We start from the raw sequence: 17,134 nt of genomic DNA, 5'->3' as shown, positions 1-17,134 counted from the left end.
TAGTTTGAACATTCTTTGGCATTGCCCTTCTTTGGGATTGGAATGAAAACCGACCGTTTCCAGTCCTGTGGCCCGCAAATTTGGAAAACTCACAGTGGCACTCAATATGTCAAGAAGCTTAGACATTCTGGTATTAGAATTCAGGACCCTATCTTTGGAAAGCATTTGTAAGGCTTTTAGGAAAAACTCATGTATAACAGACAGTTAAAAATAAAGTCTGTTATTGTAATAAGTATGGTGATGGGAAAGGATGAGTATTCTCATGTAGTGGCATTGAATAACATGATAGGACAACGTGTCCTGTAGTTGTTCTGCATAAAATATAATTATCTTTCATGTGGTGTTTCTTATATGCATATCAATAAAACCCAAAGCTAAAGTTTTGACTTTCAGTCTTTAAATAAAATTTTCCTGTATGAAGCCAAGTTAATATATCCAGTGATTTTCTAGTATTCTATGGGCTTCCCAGTTGGCACTAGTGGTAAAGAACCCACCTGCCAATGTAGGAGACATAAGAGACAGGTTCAATCCCTGGGTTGGGAAGATTTCCCTGGAGGAGGGCATGGCAACCCACTTCAGTATTCTTGCTTGGAGAATCCCCTGGACAGGGGAGCCTGGCAGGCTGACGTCCATAGAGCTGCACAGAGTAGGGCACAACTGAAGCGACTTAGCATGCATGCATGCATGACCTATCTCTAGCATGTACAGTTCTTGTTCCCTGCCCCATTTCTTGTCATGATGATCTTGCAGTAACTGCAGTAAGCAGCAAAGACTCCGTGTAACCCAGCATGCTTAAATAGGGACCTAGGGCTTGTTATGTTTTAAGTGGAAAGGCTTGTGACAGTGATAATGATAACTTGAGAGATTGTGGCAATAAAAGAAAGATCAAGTGAGAAATGAATTATTACCCCTCAGTTTGCAGAATATAGTTTTGGGTGTGTCTGATTGTAAGATGGAAGAGGTAAGTGTTTAGTGCCATCTCTTTATATCCTGTTTGGTTAGATATATATTTTCAAGGAAGGAAACAATGTTGGCTGGTAGGATCAGAGAAGAAACATGGATGTCACAAAAATTAGGGAAAACCCCTTAGCAGCATAGTTATTTAAGTTCATATGCTTTGAATTATAACCCAAAGTTCCCACTAATGCTGTAATCTAGCAGAGTTGGTGTTCTTTGTGTCTAATTAGCTACAATTATGCCTAAGTTTTTATTTTTTTCTAACTTTTGATTTTTGATGTTTGGTCTGCTTTTGGATTCCAAACCCTAGTACACCTTCATATCTAAGATCTGGTTCATTTGCTTATTGGATCCTGTGCTGTTGTTGATGTTGTTGTCGTTTAGTCACGGAGTTGTGTCTGACCCTTTTGCCCCCCGCCTTGAACCCCATGGATCCTGGCAGGCTCCTCTCCACGAGATTTCCTAGGTGACAGTGCTGGAGTGGGTTGCCATTTCCCTCTCCAGGGGATCTTCCTGACCCAGAGATTGACCCAGTGTCTTCCGTACTGCAAGCAGGTGCTTGACCACTGAGCCATCAGGAAGCCCATTGGCTCCTATACCTCTGCCTCAAGTTTTGAATTTGTAGGCCATTCACTTCTCCTGATTAAAAGCTATGGATTCCCTAAATTCAGCCATATCCTTCTGGTTCCCAGGCCCTTGACTTATATCTGACAAATGCTACTTTGGGTTCCTGAGCTATCTCCTGAACATGGCCTTGGGTCCTTTAGATTCCCTTTTGAATCCAGATAAACCATAATCCCTGGTACACTGACCAGACCCTAGTATTTGCCCACTATTCTTTGAGTTCTCAGTCTTTGTCTAATTGTACCCTGTTGTTTGTGTCCAACAGTGAACATAGAGTACTTCATTAAAAATAATTAGACCTGTTTTCTATCCCAACCTTCATTTGAGCTGCCTCCTATCTGTCTGTTGATAAACCAGCCAGATAACCCTTCATTAAACTTTCAACAGTAGTACTTGAGCACTCTTAGAGTTTTGTGTTGCTGGCAATAATTTTTGTATGCCAGTGTTCTTTTTAAGAAAATTATAAAAATTTTAATATATCTTATTTTTTCTATCTCTTATTATCTGATTTCTGTATTTAACTTAAAATTAAGCTTATGTGATTTTATATAGAATTTATATATCCAGAATTCAAATTTTCTGAACTTTTTTTAATTTAAAAATTAGTTATTTATTTATTTTTGGATGCGCTGGGTCTTCATTGCTTTGTGTGTGTTTTTTCCTAGTTGCAACAAGTTGGGGCTACTCTTCGTTGTGGTGCATAGTCTCCTCATTTCAGCGGCTTCTGTTGTTGCAGAGCACAGGCTCTAGGGCCCATAGGTTTTACTAGTTGTGGTGCACAAGCTTAGTCGCTCTGTGGCATGTGGAATCTTCCTGGACCAGAGGTTGAAGCTCTGTCTCCTGCATCGGCAGACGGATTTTTATCCACTGCACTACCAGGGAAATCTAGGGACTTTAATTTTTTAAATAAATAGGACTAGTTCTTTTTTTAAAAATGTTGAATAAGCTATAGTGTTGTAGCGTTTTTACCCTGCCCCTAGTGTTTTAACATCTTTGACTGTAATAAAAAAAGAATGTCATTATTTTTCATATTCCTACTTAGTTTTAATGTTATAATAGTTGTTTGTAGCAGAAATTAAAATATCGTACTTTGTGATCATTTATGGTAAGTCTCTAGTTTGATTCCCAGTATTCTTTCTAAAATTAAATTAATATATTTGAAAAAATTATCTCGGAAACTATCATAGATTTACAGAGACTCTCACTTTGGCACCAACAGACTGAAGTGAATTGTGTAACTGTTTTAAACAGAATTCACAAAGTACATTCTTGGGGTTTTAAAATCCCTAAGAAACAAGCACAGTATTACTTATTAAAGCTTTTTTTTTTCCTGCCTGTTTCTAGGGTTACAGGTGAAGTAAAGCACAACATCACTAACACTGTCGTATGCAGAGTACAAGGGGAATGGAATAGCGTTCTTGAGTTTGCTTACAGCAGTGGAGAGACAAAATACGTGGACTTGACTAAGTTGGCAGTGACGAAGAAAAGAGTAAGACCTTTGGAGAAGCAGGATCCATTTGAATCCAGGTGTGTCATCCTTGCATCCATCAGGAAAGAGTCAGAAAGCCTAGATCTTAATTTAAACCTTTTCACTAATTTCTAACCCTTGGCAAGTCACTTCACCACTTTAGATAAGCTTCCTCATCTGTAAATTGAAAGTGTTGGCCTGATCTCATGTTTGTAAACACTGTACCAGCTATGACATTATGTATACACAGTCACATTTTAGTAAAAATAAAACATTTGTAAACTAGACAAAAATATTAACTTTTAGCGGTTAAAGGATCACTGTCTTTGTCATACAAGCTCTTACAAGTTATTAATAAAAAGATGGGTACCCTAATAGGAAAATGGGCAAAGACATAAAGAGGTAGTTCACAAAAATAGAAGAAAACAATACCCACTAAGAAAATGAAAAATTGTTCATTATAATTAGAATTCAAAGAAATACAAAAATTTTTTAAATGGTATCTCTTTTGGGGAAAAGTGAATAGACATTTTCATATTGTTGGTTAGAGAGGTAAACTGATACAATCTTCCTAGAAGGTATTTTGGAAATATATGTCATAGACCTTTAAATGAAATGGGGGACTTCCCTGGTGGTTCAGTGACTCCATGCTCCAAATGCAGGGGCCTGGGTTCAGTCCCCAGTCAGGGAACTAGATCCCACATGCCACAACTGAGAGTTCACATGCCACAATAAAGATCAAAGATCCAATGTGCTGCAACAAAGACCCGTCACACCAACTAAATAAATAAATAAAAATAAATATTAAGAAAAAATGAAAAAGATAAATGAAATGGGGCTTCCCTGATTGCTCAGTGGCAAAAAATCTTCCTGCCAGTGCAGGAGATAATGGGTTCAATCCCTGGTCTGGGAAGATCTCACACTCTGCAGAGCAACTGAGCCCATGGGCCAGAACTATTGAGTATGCACTGTAGAGCCCAGGAGCCACAAATACCGAAGCCCACGTGCTCTAGAGCCCATACTCCGCAACAAGAGAAGCCACGGCAATGAGAAGCCTGGGCACCACAACTAGAGAGTAGCGCTCGCTTGCCGCACCTAGAGAAAAGCCCATGCAGCGATTATATAATTTTTTTTTTAAGTAAATGAAATGGTTCTATATGTGTTAATAAGGTAGTCTCCAGAATGTATTGGCAGTAGTTGCTTCCAGAGAGGAATACTGGGGTCTAGGCTTTCCAGGTGGTGCAACAGTGAAGAATCTGCCTCCAATGAAGGAGATGCAGGAGATGTAGGAGCTCCTTGGGAGACCCAAGGAGATCCTTGGGTCAGGAAGATTCTCTGGAGGAGGAAATGGCAACCCAATCCAGTATTCTTGCCTGGAAAATTTCATGGACAAAGGAGTCAGGTAGGCTGCAGTCCCTGGGGTCACAAAGAGTCAGACACAACTGAACCACTTATTCATCTCTCTGATAAGAAACAGACTTACTCTTCACAGAATGCCCTTTTGTACTGTTTAAATTTTATATCACATGTAAGTATTACTGTATCAAATATAAGGAAGCATTAACCATCTTAAGGTCACATAAATGGAACCAAACCATTTATAAGCAGATGTGTAAAGAGATTTAGTACCTATTAAGCAAAAATTCAGGTTGGGTCAAAAAATAAAACAGTAGTGACTGAAAAAAAAAATCTTATTTACGATTATTTAGAATTTATTTAGGAGCATGCATCAAGGTTTGGTTTGTGGACCCCTGGTGCCCTTGATATTTGTACCAGGGGTTTGCAAGTTGAGAAAGCTTTCTTAATAATGCTAAAATACTATTTGCCTTTTTCATTCTGTTGGCACTTGCATTGGTGGTACAAAAGCAGTGGTGGGTAGCACTGCTGGGCCTTAGCACTGTTCAAGGCAGTGATATCAAATTGTAAAAGTAATCGTGTGTTCCTTGCTGCCCTGCAGTTGTTTTTCTTTTCTACATTGCAATTTTTTCAAAGCCATTTTCTTTTAAAAATGTTCTTGAAAAGCAGTACAGATTATTCGTTTTTTTAGATCTGGAACATTGACTACCTGTCTTTTTAAAAAATATTCTGTATGATACATTTGGAGTATACATAAAGCATTTGTGCTAGATGATAAAGTACACTGATTATCTGAAGGAAGAGAACTTGTGCAACTGATGGAGTTACAAGCAGATTACCCTTTCTTGAAGCACCATTTTTACTTAGGTGATTGACAGACAAACTAAGACTGTTATCATTTTAATATTGGGCAGACATTTTTCTTGTAAATGAATGCTGTGAACATGGCACTTAAAGGAAAACAATTGGCAATAATTTTTTTGCTAATAATAAAATTTAAATGGAAACAACCTAACCATCCATTGACAGATAAATGGATAAGCAAGTTGTGATATGTATTTATAATGGAATATTATTCAGTCCTAAAAAGGAAAGGAATCCCACCATTTGTGATAGCATGGATGGACTTTGAGGACATTATATGAAGTGTCAGAGAAAGAGCAAATACTCAATGGTCTCATTTATACAATTGGTAGTATTTTTTTTTTATTGTATAATAATACTCCCAGTATTTTTATAATTGGGAGTAGTATTCAACCATAAAAAGAAGGAAATCTTGCCATTTGAGACAACGTGAGTGGATCTTAAGAACATTATGCCAAGTGAAATGTCAGATATGTAAAGACAAATACTGTATGGTCTTACTTATATGTGGAATCTTAAAAAAAAAAATAGCTCACAGATACAGAAAACAGCGATTGGCATTATTGCCAAAATGCCAGAGGTGGGCACCTGGGCAGTGAGTGAAATGAATGAAGTAGGTCAAAAGATACAAATTTCCAGTTTTAAAATAAATGTCATGAGGACATAATGTACAGCATAATGAAGTTGCTCAGTCGTGTCTGACTCTGCGACCCCGTGGACTGTAGGCTACCAGGCTCTTCCGTCCACAGGATTCTCCAGGCAAGAATACTGGAGTGGGTTGCCATTTCCTTCTCCAGCATAGTGGCTATAGTTAATTATAGCTGTATTGGATAATTGAAAGTTGCTAAGAAAGTAGTTCTTAAAAGTTCATCACAAGAAGAAAATGTTTTTGGTAATTATGTATGGTGATGGAGGTTGACTAGACTTATTGTGGTGACCATTTGTAGTAATACAAATACTAAATTATTATGTTGTATACCTGAAACTAACACAATATTATATATCAACTATATATTTCAACAAAACTTTTTAAAAAAATTCATAGAAAGGAAGCCAGATTGTGGTAACCAGAAATGTGGGGTAGGGAGTGAAGGAATTGGATGACAGTAGTCAAAACATACAAACCTCCAGTTATAAGATAAATAAGTACTAGGGATGTAACATACCTCATGATGATTGTGGTTAACACTGCTGTTAGGTATATTTGAAATTGGTTGAGAGAATAGATCCTAAGAGTTCTCATCACAAGGAAGAAACAAAATTGTTTCTCTGCTTTTGTTTCTATGTGAGAGGATGAATCTTAACTTATTGTGGTAATCATTTCACAATATATGTAAATCACATCTTTATGCTATACTCTTGAAACTTATACAGAGCTGTATGTCGATTGTATCTTAGTAAAACTTGAGGAAAAAATGAAGCTTTTAAAGGCAAATATCAAAATTTTAGAAAACTTTTATCTGTCACAATGAATTGAAAACTTCCTAGTAAACCCATGATGAAATTGGTGGTGAAACTAATGAAGGTGATTTTTAAAAATATGACATCATAAAGTATGTCAATATCTGGAAGATAATTTTTTCAGATGATCACTGCATGATATTTTCCAGTGATATTTTGTATGATATTACAAAATTATGCATGGATAAAAATTCCATTGAAGGTATAAATTAGACCAATGGATTTTCATGTATTAGAGTATGAAAAATTCATTGACATTTTTTCAGTTTTCACATTGCAACTAATCTTTTAAGAACTACCAGTTTCTGAATTTTAATATAATAATAAAGAATTGAGTTATTTGAAATAGTTATTAAAATCCCTTCTCTTTACTAACTATATATCTGTGTGAGGCCATATTTTCTTTATATACTTTAACTAAAACAATGCATATCACAATAGATTGAATGTAGAAGCAGATATAAGAATCTGGCTATTATTGAACCAGGTGTTTAAGAGATTCTCTTTGCTAAACTTGTATTATAGATTTTTTTTGTCTGCATTCCTGGGGGCTATTGGCCTTTTGTTTTCTTTGGGAGAAAATTTTTAACCATAAATTTAATATCTTTAGTACCTAGGGCTATTGGGGTTATCTACTTCTTGAGCAAACTTTGGTAGTTTTTATCTTTCAAAGAGTTGGTTCAATTTTTCAAATTTATTGACATGTATTTTATAATATGTGCATATTTTTTAATGTTTGTAGGCTTTATAGTGATGATGTCACACTCATTCTTTGTATTCATGATTCTTTTCCTGATTAATGTGATTAAAGGTTCATTAATTTTACTCAAAGAACTAGTTTTTGGTTTCATTGATGTCTCTCTATATTTCTGTTTTCTTTTTAATTGATTTCTGCTCTTATTTCCTTTTTTCTGTTTATTTTGTGCATCATTTGCTCTAACTTTTTATAGTTTCTTAAAATAGAAGTTAGAAGGGTCAGCAAACTTCTTTTGTTAAAGGCTCTGTTCAGTTCAGTCACCGAGTCGTGTCCAACTCTTTGTGACCCCATGGACTGCAGCATGCCAGGCTTCCCTGTCCATCACCAACTCCTGGAGCTTGCTCAAACTTAGGTCCATCAAGTTGGTGACACCATCCAACCATCACATCCTCTGTCGTCCCCTTCTCCTCTTACCTTCAGTCTTTCCCAGCATCAGACTCTTTTCCAGTGAGTCATTTCTTTGCATCAGGTGGCCAAAGTACTGCAGCTTCAACTTCAGCATCAGTCCTTCCAATGAATATTCAGGATTGATTTCTTTTAGGATTGACTGGTTTGATCTCAGAATGAATATCTTAAGCTTGATGGACTAGATAGGCTCTACCACAGCTCAGTTCAGCCATTGTAGCATTAAAATAGCCATAGACAAAAACAGATAGATGTTGCTATATTAAAACAAAAGTCTGCTTACAAAAATGAGCATTAAACTTTTGTTTACTCCTGGTTTGGCTTCTGGGATAGCTCAAATGGTAAAGAATGTGCCTGCAATGTGGGAGACCTGGGTTTGATCCATGGGTTGGGAAGATCCCCTGGAGAAGGGCATGCCAACCCGCTCCAGTATTCTTGGCTGGAGAATCCCATGGACAGAAGACCTTGGCGGGCTACAGTCCATGGGTCACAGAGAGATAGGACTGAAGCGACTTAGCATGCACACACCGCTGTGAACATTCTTGTGCAAATCTTTTGTGGACATGTTTTCATGTCTCTCGGGTAAAACACCTCAGGGTGGAATTGCTGGTTTGTGTGGGTTTTATGTCTAACTTTTCACATAACTGCCTAACTATTTTCCAAAATGGCTGCACCATTTTACATTTCTGCTGTGAACATATGAGGGTTCCAGTTCTCATCCTCATCAACATTTGTTATTGCCTATCTTATTTAATATACCCATTCGAGCTGGTCTGAAATAGTATCTCATTGTGATTTTAGTTTGTATTTCCTTAATGGCTAATGATGTTGAACATGTCTTTATGTGCTAGTTAGCCATTTGTATATCTTTTTTGTTGAAATGTGTACTTATAAATTTTGCCCATTTTTTAAATTGAACTGTTTGTTGTCTTAGTGTGTTATAGGAGTTCCTTGTAAATTCTAGACACAATTCCTTTGTTGGGTATATGTTTTGTAAATATTGTCTCCTTACGTCTTTCCATTTTCTTAATGGTGTTTTTTTCAGTAATAAGTTTTTATTTTGATGATGTGAGACTATCATTGTTTTCTTTTATAGATTATGGTTTTGGCGTTGTAGTTAAGAAATCTTTGCCTAACCCAAAGTCTCAAAGATTTTCTCATATCTTCTTAGTTTCATTGTGACATGAGACTCTAAGGTCACATTTTTGCACATGGACATCCAGTTTTTTCAGCACCATTTGTTGAACAGACTGTACTTTCCCCAAGAATTGTCTTGGCAGTTTTCTTTTGCTTGGAGTCTGTTGAGTTTCCCCTTCCCTGTGCTGTGCCTGCAAATGCTCTCTAACTAGTTGGAGCACTCCTAGGGTTCCCCTCATTTGTTTGCCTGCTCTCAGGAATCACTGTCCTGTGCTGCCTTTTGTTCAATATCTGAAAACCATTGTTTATATATTTTCGTCTAGTTTCATAGCTGATTAAAAGTGGGAGGGTAGATCTGGTGCCCCTCATTTCATCATGTCCAGAAGCAGAAATGGTGTCTTCTGTTTCAGCTTTTTAAATATATATTTCTCTTTTTGCTTCTTATTTCCTAAGTTTCTTTAAAATAAAATCTTGGTTATATAACTTGGGAAAAAATACATTATTTTTAATTTAAAAAGAAGCAGAAACAGCACTATCTTGGACATTAACATCAGCAACACAGGATGTATTCTTATAACTCATGTGTGAAATTATAGATATGATTCAGGAAATGTAATTTATTAAAATTACTGTTAATTTTGAGGGTATCCTTTTTTTTTTTTTTTTTTTTTTAAGAATGCTTGTAAAGCATGTGGCTTTCTGTTTTCAGGCGATTGTGGAAAAATGTGACAGACTCTCTGAGGGACTCCGAAATCGATAAAGCCACAGAGCATAAACGTACCCTGGAAGAACGCCAGAGGACTGAAGAAAGGCATCGTACTGAAACAGGCACACCTTGGAAAACCAAATATTTTATTAAAGAGGTATATGTCCTATATGCCTTCAGACTAAACTCATTATCTACATAATGAGAACTTTACCTTAGTAGGCGTTTTTGACTTGTTAACACTTATATATCTTTGTTTCTGAAAATAGTCCAGCTTAACCATGAGCTTTTTGTGACTTTTTGACAATTTGTCAAATAGAATCGTTTACCAGCAGTTCAGAAATATATTTGGGGATTTAAATTCACCACAAAATACTAATATTAATCTTTAATCTCAATAATGAATACACAATTAAAAGTTTGTTGCCATTGTGCCACAACAGTGAAACTTTTTTCACTTCTAAAGATCACATTTTAAGGGATACATGAAAAACTTAATTGGCCACACAGAGGATAGTGAAGTGGCTAGAATCTTTACAGTGCTTAAGGATAAAAGAATGAAATGGTGAGTGTTGAGACTGAAAACAGAAAATTAGGGCTGTTCATTATAGCTTTCTTCAAGTATAAATAGGCTTTCACATGGAAGTTTTTTGTCAACTTGGATAGCAGACTAGAGCTAGGCCTAAATCTACGAAGCACATTTTGAGCTTGACATAAGAAAGAATTGTTTATCAATAAAAATACCTAATAATAACAAGTGTACATTTTATAGTAATGTGTTCCTATCACTAAGCTCATATAAGAGACCAAAGCTTATATAGAAGAGTTCAATTCACTGCTTTTGCAGTTAAGACTAAATGATTTCTAAAGTCTTTTCTAAATTTAAAGGTTTTATTTTATTTTGTTTATTACTTTCTGATAGAACTCAGAGTAAGGTGAATAATGAACCAGAGCCAATGCCAAAAAAAGTTTTCTTGTCCATAGCCAAGTCTAAGGAAACTCACTGAATTTCGATTGGTCTGTCAGGAGAAACTCTGGAAAAATCATTTGAATGTGAATTTTGGATAGCTACTACTCTAAAAAGCACATAGTTTATTATAGTAATTTCATTGCTTTAATTTTTCTCATCTTTGGATATCTGATATAAATACCAACTGTTTTCATGGATAGGAATTGAAGGGAAAGTCCTTTCCGTATCTTTGTATATGGAAAAATAAAACCATTGTAATTACTCTGCAAAATTAAAGTTTGGTAACCTTGATTTTTTTCATTTCAAGCTCACTAAGAAAGCAGATATACCAAACACAGGAAAAATTTTCTAAGGGAAGACTTCTATAAATCATTAAAAATGAACTCTATTGGCTAAGAGCAAGAAATTGTAATGGTAAAAGATGCAACCAAATTTAAAAGACAGGCCTCCTGTATCTTTCAACTAACATGACATGGAAACATGCTACTTCTCATTCATTCTTTTTTTGACAGATTATTATTAAGAGCCTACCACTTAATACCTTTATTACATTTTGTAATGTTGAATAGACAGGTGTAGAAAGTGGTAGCAAGATACAGCAATTGTCCAGTAAAATACTGATTTTCTTTCCACCTAAGTAATCTTAACTAGCTGCCTGATGGAACAGTAGATTGGAGATACTGACTCACATTTGGGCCCCTTTAGGTGGTAAGATATAAGATGACTTTCTAAATGGTGTGCCATGGCACAGTGGTACAAAATAGATAGGTAAGATTTTATGACAAATGTTGATTGCCTAAGCTCATGGAGAAGAGGAGAAATGAAAGGCAAAGGAGAAAAGGAAAGGTATACCCATTAGAATGCAGAGTTCCAAAGAATAGCGAGGAGAGATAAGAAAGCCTTCCTCAGTGATCAATGCAAAGAAATAGAGGAAAACAATAGAATGGGAAAGACTAGAGATCTCTTCAAGAAAATTAGAGCTAGCAAGGGAACACTTCATGCAAAGATGGGCATAGTAAAGGACAGAAATGGTATGGACCTAACAGAAGTAGAAGATATTAAGAAGAGGTGGCAAGAATACACAGAAAAACTAAACAAAAAAGGTCTTCACAACCCAGATAATCGCGATGGTGTGATCACTCACCTAGAGCCAGGCATCCTAGAATGCGAAGTCAAGTGGGCCTTAAGAAGCATCACTACGAACAAAGCTAGTGGAGGTGATGGAATTCCAGCTGAGCTCTTTCAGATCCTCAAAGATGATGCTATGAAAGTGCTGCACTCAATATGCCAGCAAATTTGGAAAACTCAGCAGTGGCCACAGGACTGGAAAGGTCAGTTTTCATTCCAATCCCAAAGAAATGCAATGCCAAAGAATGTTTAACTACCACACAATTGCACTCATCTCACATGCTGGTAAAGTAATGCTCAAAATTCTCCAAGCCAGGCCTCAACAGTATGTGAACCATGAACTTCCAGATGTTCAAGCTGGTTTTAGAAAAGGCAGAGGAACCCAAAATCAAATTGCCAACATCCATTGGATCATCGAAAAAACAAGAGAGTTACAGAAAAACACCTACTTCTACTTTATTGACTATGCCAAAGCCGTTGACTGTGTGGATTACAACAAGCTGTGGAAGATTCTTAAAGAGATAGGAATATCGACCACCTGACCTGCCTTCTGAGAAATCTGTATGCTGGTCAAGAAGCAACAGCTAGAACGAGACTTGGAACGACAGACTGGTTCCAAATAGGAGAAGGAGTACATCAAGGCTGTATTTTGTCACCCTGCTTATTTAACTTATGCATCAATTATTTGGTGCTCAGCCTTCTTTTATGGTCCAACTCTCATATCTGTACATGACTACTGGAAAAACCATAGCTTTGACTCTATGGATCTTTGTTGGCAAAGTGATGTCTCTGCTTTTTTTTTTTTTCCAACTCTTTGTGATGCCGTGGACTATAGCCCATTATGCTCCTCTGTCTGTGGGATTTTCCAGCCAAGAATACTGGAGTGGGTTGCCGTTCCCTTCTCCAGGGATGTCTCTGCTTTTTAATATGCTGTCTAGGTTTGTCATAGCTTATCTTCCAAGGAGCAAGCATTTTTTTATTTCATGGCAGCAGGCACTGTCTGCAGTGATTTTCAAGCCCAAGAAAATAAATTAGATCTGTTTCCTCCCTTCTGTGATTATACACATCCATCAGGATCTATTGGTTGTATCCTCTTAAATGGATGTTTAAAATTTCTTGCGATGTGTATAAATGCAGGCAGGAAGGCTTTTACAGAATAGTGGGCCACACTGGAGTCAGATGTGCTAAGTTTCCACCGCAGCTCATACCTTGGATAGTTTATTTATCGTTTCTCACTTCAGTTTCCTCATCTGTAAAATGTAGGTAGGTGCTAAACTTCCGTGGTGGGAGTGGTAAAGAATCCACCTGCCAATGCAGGAGACACAGGTTCTATCTCTCATCTGGGAAGACCCCACATGTCACAGAGCAGCTTAGCCCACGCACCACAGCCGTCGAGCCTATGCTCGAGAGCCTGGGAACCACAGCTGCCGAGCCCACGTGCTGCAACTACTGAAGTCCATGCACCCTAGACCCCGAATGCCACAGGAAGAGAAGCCACCACAATCAGAAGCCTGTGCACCACAACTGGGGAAAAGCCCATGCAGCAACAAAGACCTATCACAGCCAAAAATAAATAAATAAATAAAAGTATTATTTTTTAAGTGTAGGTAGATATACAGAAGTTGTACTGGAAAGAACTCTGTCCCTTCCTGGGTGAAGTTGGACTGCCCATTTCACTTCTCAGAGCTTCCATTTTTTCTTTGAAATGAGATGGTCAGATGGCACAGGTTAACTTGTAAACCTAGCATTCTATAATGTGATTAAATGACATCAGAATATTGCAATAATCAGTTCTAATGAGATGGATAAAACTGGAACCCATTATACAGAGTGAAGTAAGCCAGAAAGATAAACATCAATACAGTATACTAACGCATATATATGGAATTTAGAAAGATGGTAACAATAACCCTATATGCAAGACAGAAAAAGAGACACAGGTGTATAGAACAGACTTTTGGACTCTATGGGAGAAGGCGAGGGTGGGATGATCTGAGAGAACAGCATTGAAACATGTATATTATCAAGTGTGAAACAGATCACCAGTCCAGGTTGGATGCATGAGACAAGTGCTCGGGGCTGGTGCACTGGGATGACCCAGAGGGATGGGATGGGGAGGGAGGTGGGAGGGGGGGTTCAGGATGAGGAACACATGTAAATCCATGGCTGATTCATGTTAATGTATGGCAAAAACCACTACAATACTGTAAAGTAATTAACCTCCAACTAATAAAAAATAAATGGAAAAATAAAAAAATTAAAGAATATTGCAATAGAGGAGAAAGATTGAATTCAATGCTGAATATGGGGCTAAGTAGGAGTTTATAGCGAGCATGTAGGATGAGGGAGTAGATGGAAAATTACCAGGAGGCCTTGGTCAGATGCCAGTGATGATGGATCGAGGGAGGCCCATGATTAGTTAGAAGGTGGGAGGAGAGGAACTTCATTGGATATCAAAAATGAGAGGATTCTTGATAAACTGGTTCATCGGGATTTTTTTGGCTAAAACTGAGTTCAGCAGGCCTAGAAGGCTTAGGCAAAACTAGAGACAAAAGAGTCTTAACTTTTAAAGTTTAGTCAAGGAGAGTCTTGTCAGTATGAGCCACATAATTGCTGACCATAAGTCATTTTTGGAACAGGGTATTGTAAATATATTTTTTTTAATTCAATGCAGATATATTGAAGTTGATATAGGGATTATGGACAGAGGTTCAAATCTGACTTACTTAATAACCTCATTGCAGAAGCACTAAATTTCAGTCTTAGCTACTGTGACCTCAACTTTTACCCCTCAACTTTTACTCAGCTTGGCTTTTACCCCAGTATTCTGCTTCATGCATTCTTGACAGCACTTTTTTCCTCACTTGGTCTTCTCCTGTCTTTAGTAAACTCTTTGACTAACTTTATCTCCTTTTGGTAACCTTCTGTTCACAGGAACCAGGGAAAGCTAAGGGATAGAGTCAGGAAAGAACTAGAAAACAATACTCAGCTACTAGATGCCATTTGCCATGTAGAGAACAGTTAGTATGTTTGTGGCCGTTTTCCGTGTTCCACATGCTACCTGTCTCTCTATGGGTGAGGGTCAGTGTGAAGCATCTTGGCAAAAGTAGCAGAGTTGCTACAGATGACTTCCACATGGAGCACAAACTAGAACTTCTCACCTAATCATAGCTAAACCACACATACTTTTTGATGTCTTAAGCAAAAGAGATCTTTTCTTTAAAAACTCTTGTGTTTAAATGTGAAAATAGAATTCCATTTCAATAAAAGCATGGCATCTAGTTTTGGTTACTGATTCTGAAAATACTAGAGGAATGGTCCTTTAATTTGTTTTTCTGCTTGTTTCAGGGAGATGGCTGGGTTTATCACAAACCCCTTTGGAAAATAATTCCAACAACACAACCAGCAGAGTGACACATACTATCTAAGACTCAACTAAATGAACTTCTCTGTTTACCCTAAACCCTCCCAGTATGGAGTCATTGCACTGAGTGAACTGCTTCCTGATTGCACAGACTGAAACTAATTACACACGAATGTACCGATTAGGGCACCATAGAACTGTAACAAGACCAAAGTGTGGAAGAAGCACGATGGACTTCTTACCAAGCTGTTCATGTGACGTGAGCAATATCATCTGAAAACCTTTCACCTGAATTATTAGATGAATAATCTCTTATCCAGTTTCTGCTCCAGAAGCTAAGTTTGAATCCCCTGTTTTTGCATGGGGGCAGCAGATAAACACAATGAGAACTCAGTGATTTTAATTTCTTTATAGTGAAAATTGAAGTCTCTTTTAGAGTTTGTGCTTTGCTTTCTGTTAGTAGCTGAAGTATTTGCTACTCTTAAAACAAACCAAGAAGAGGAAGAAGATGACCCAGAAGTGGCTTCAGCCATTGTGCCTGAAATCAGTGTTAAAAAAAAAAAATCAACCAGGTTGTCATAACAAGGCATTCTGTTCCTTCAAAGAGACTGTGTGCCTGTGTCTGAGGAACTTATCCATTATCCACCTCTGTTGGAACTCTCTTTTAAAAAGTATATTTATAAATTGATTAGAATTATAACCATGGAGAATTTTTTCTTCTGAGCATTTTAATATACTTGAAAACAACATTGACTTGAAAAATTTCAGAACATTTTTCAATACCTAGTTTTATTAAATATTATACTTGAGAGACAATTTTTTTAAATGTGTTCATGTCAATATGATGAGATTTTGGCCTTTCTCAAGAACTGAGGCATTAAAGAACCTAGCAAATATTTAAAAATAAAGCTGTTACTGTTTTCCTTACCTTTTTTTCATTTGTAGGTTAATATCCAGTATTATGTGCTATCCCTCTGGATAAGTATGCTTTATTTTACCTCCGTTCACTCAAAATTTAAAATAACTATTCCTATTTGTCAGTAATTCAGAATTTGAATATGTGACTAAATGTATGTATAGTATGGTTTTGTTTTCTTTTCAAGGAAACTCAAATGCTAACGAAAGAGTGTGAAATAAAAAAGATACCAGGAAAAAAGTTATCAGGAAGTTGTATTCAGGTACAAATCTTTTTTTTTTTTTAAGTATTTTATTGAGGTTGAAGAATTACTGACAAAAGAATAGTGCTAATTATGGCTTTCATCATTCATTCAAGTATTTATTGAGCACCTACTTATGGTACTCAACAGTTGTTTTACTGCAAGCTACCTTAATTTTCCAAGAGTGGTGCCTTACTCTGTTTCTCCTGATGTGGTCTTCCAATCAGTGTGTGTAACATATACCTATTATTCATCAGCCGTTGTAGGTGGCTGTATCTGTTGCATCAACATAAGATGTTTAAGCTTTGTGCACTGATAAATTGTGTTTTATTGAAGGGGGTTAATAGGATGAAAACAGTAAAATAATTTTTTCAACAAATTGTAAATTGTAAGAAAATAATTGGTTTATGTACAACCATTTTAATGATTCCCTTGTTCATTTTTGCTGTGAAATGCACTGAAAAAAATCTCAAAATGAATTAAAGTTCATGTGTTGGAAAGATTAAAAAATAAAACTGGACAACAGTGATGCCTTTGTCTATTTTATAAGTGGAGAGAAATAGAAAGTTGGAGTTATTTCTCCATTCATTTGAGAAGGGCATTTATTTTTTAATTTATTTTTACATGAAACTTCTAGTATTTTATTAATTTTTCATAGTTTTACAGTACTAGTAAAAATAGTGGTCATTAAGTATAAAATGGAAGTTGAAGAAAAAATAACCCAAGTCTTCCTTGACTCCCACCCTCCCCCAAAGAAACTAGCTAGTATATGGCAAATAT

General features: G+C 36.6%; 1 protein-coding gene across 1 annotated transcript in view; it reads left to right on the top strand.

The window, feature by feature from the left end:
• Positions 1 to 16,869, top strand: part of OSBPL11 (oxysterol binding protein like 11) — an 88,923-nt gene extending 72,054 nt beyond the window's left edge. Inside the window, exons 11-13 of the mRNA XM_065943098.1 lie at positions 2,926 to 3,108; positions 9,739 to 9,892; positions 15,182 to 16,869. Of these exons, the coding sequence (XP_065799170.1) occupies positions 2,926 to 3,108; positions 9,739 to 9,892; positions 15,182 to 15,247 (403 nt within the window). The 3' untranslated portion in view covers positions 15,248 to 16,869. The remainder of the gene's footprint in view (positions 1 to 2,925; positions 3,109 to 9,738; positions 9,893 to 15,181) is intronic.
• The last annotated feature ends 265 nt before the right edge of the window (positions 16,870 to 17,134 follow it).

This window comes from Muntiacus reevesi, chromosome 8 (assembly GCF_963930625.1).
Source record: "Muntiacus reevesi chromosome 8, mMunRee1.1, whole genome shotgun sequence".
In the NCBI taxonomy this organism is placed as follows: domain Eukaryota; kingdom Metazoa; phylum Chordata; class Mammalia; order Artiodactyla; family Cervidae; genus Muntiacus; species Muntiacus reevesi.
The sequence above is the reverse complement of the archived record's forward strand: the minus strand, read 5'-3'. Positions and strand labels throughout refer to the sequence as shown.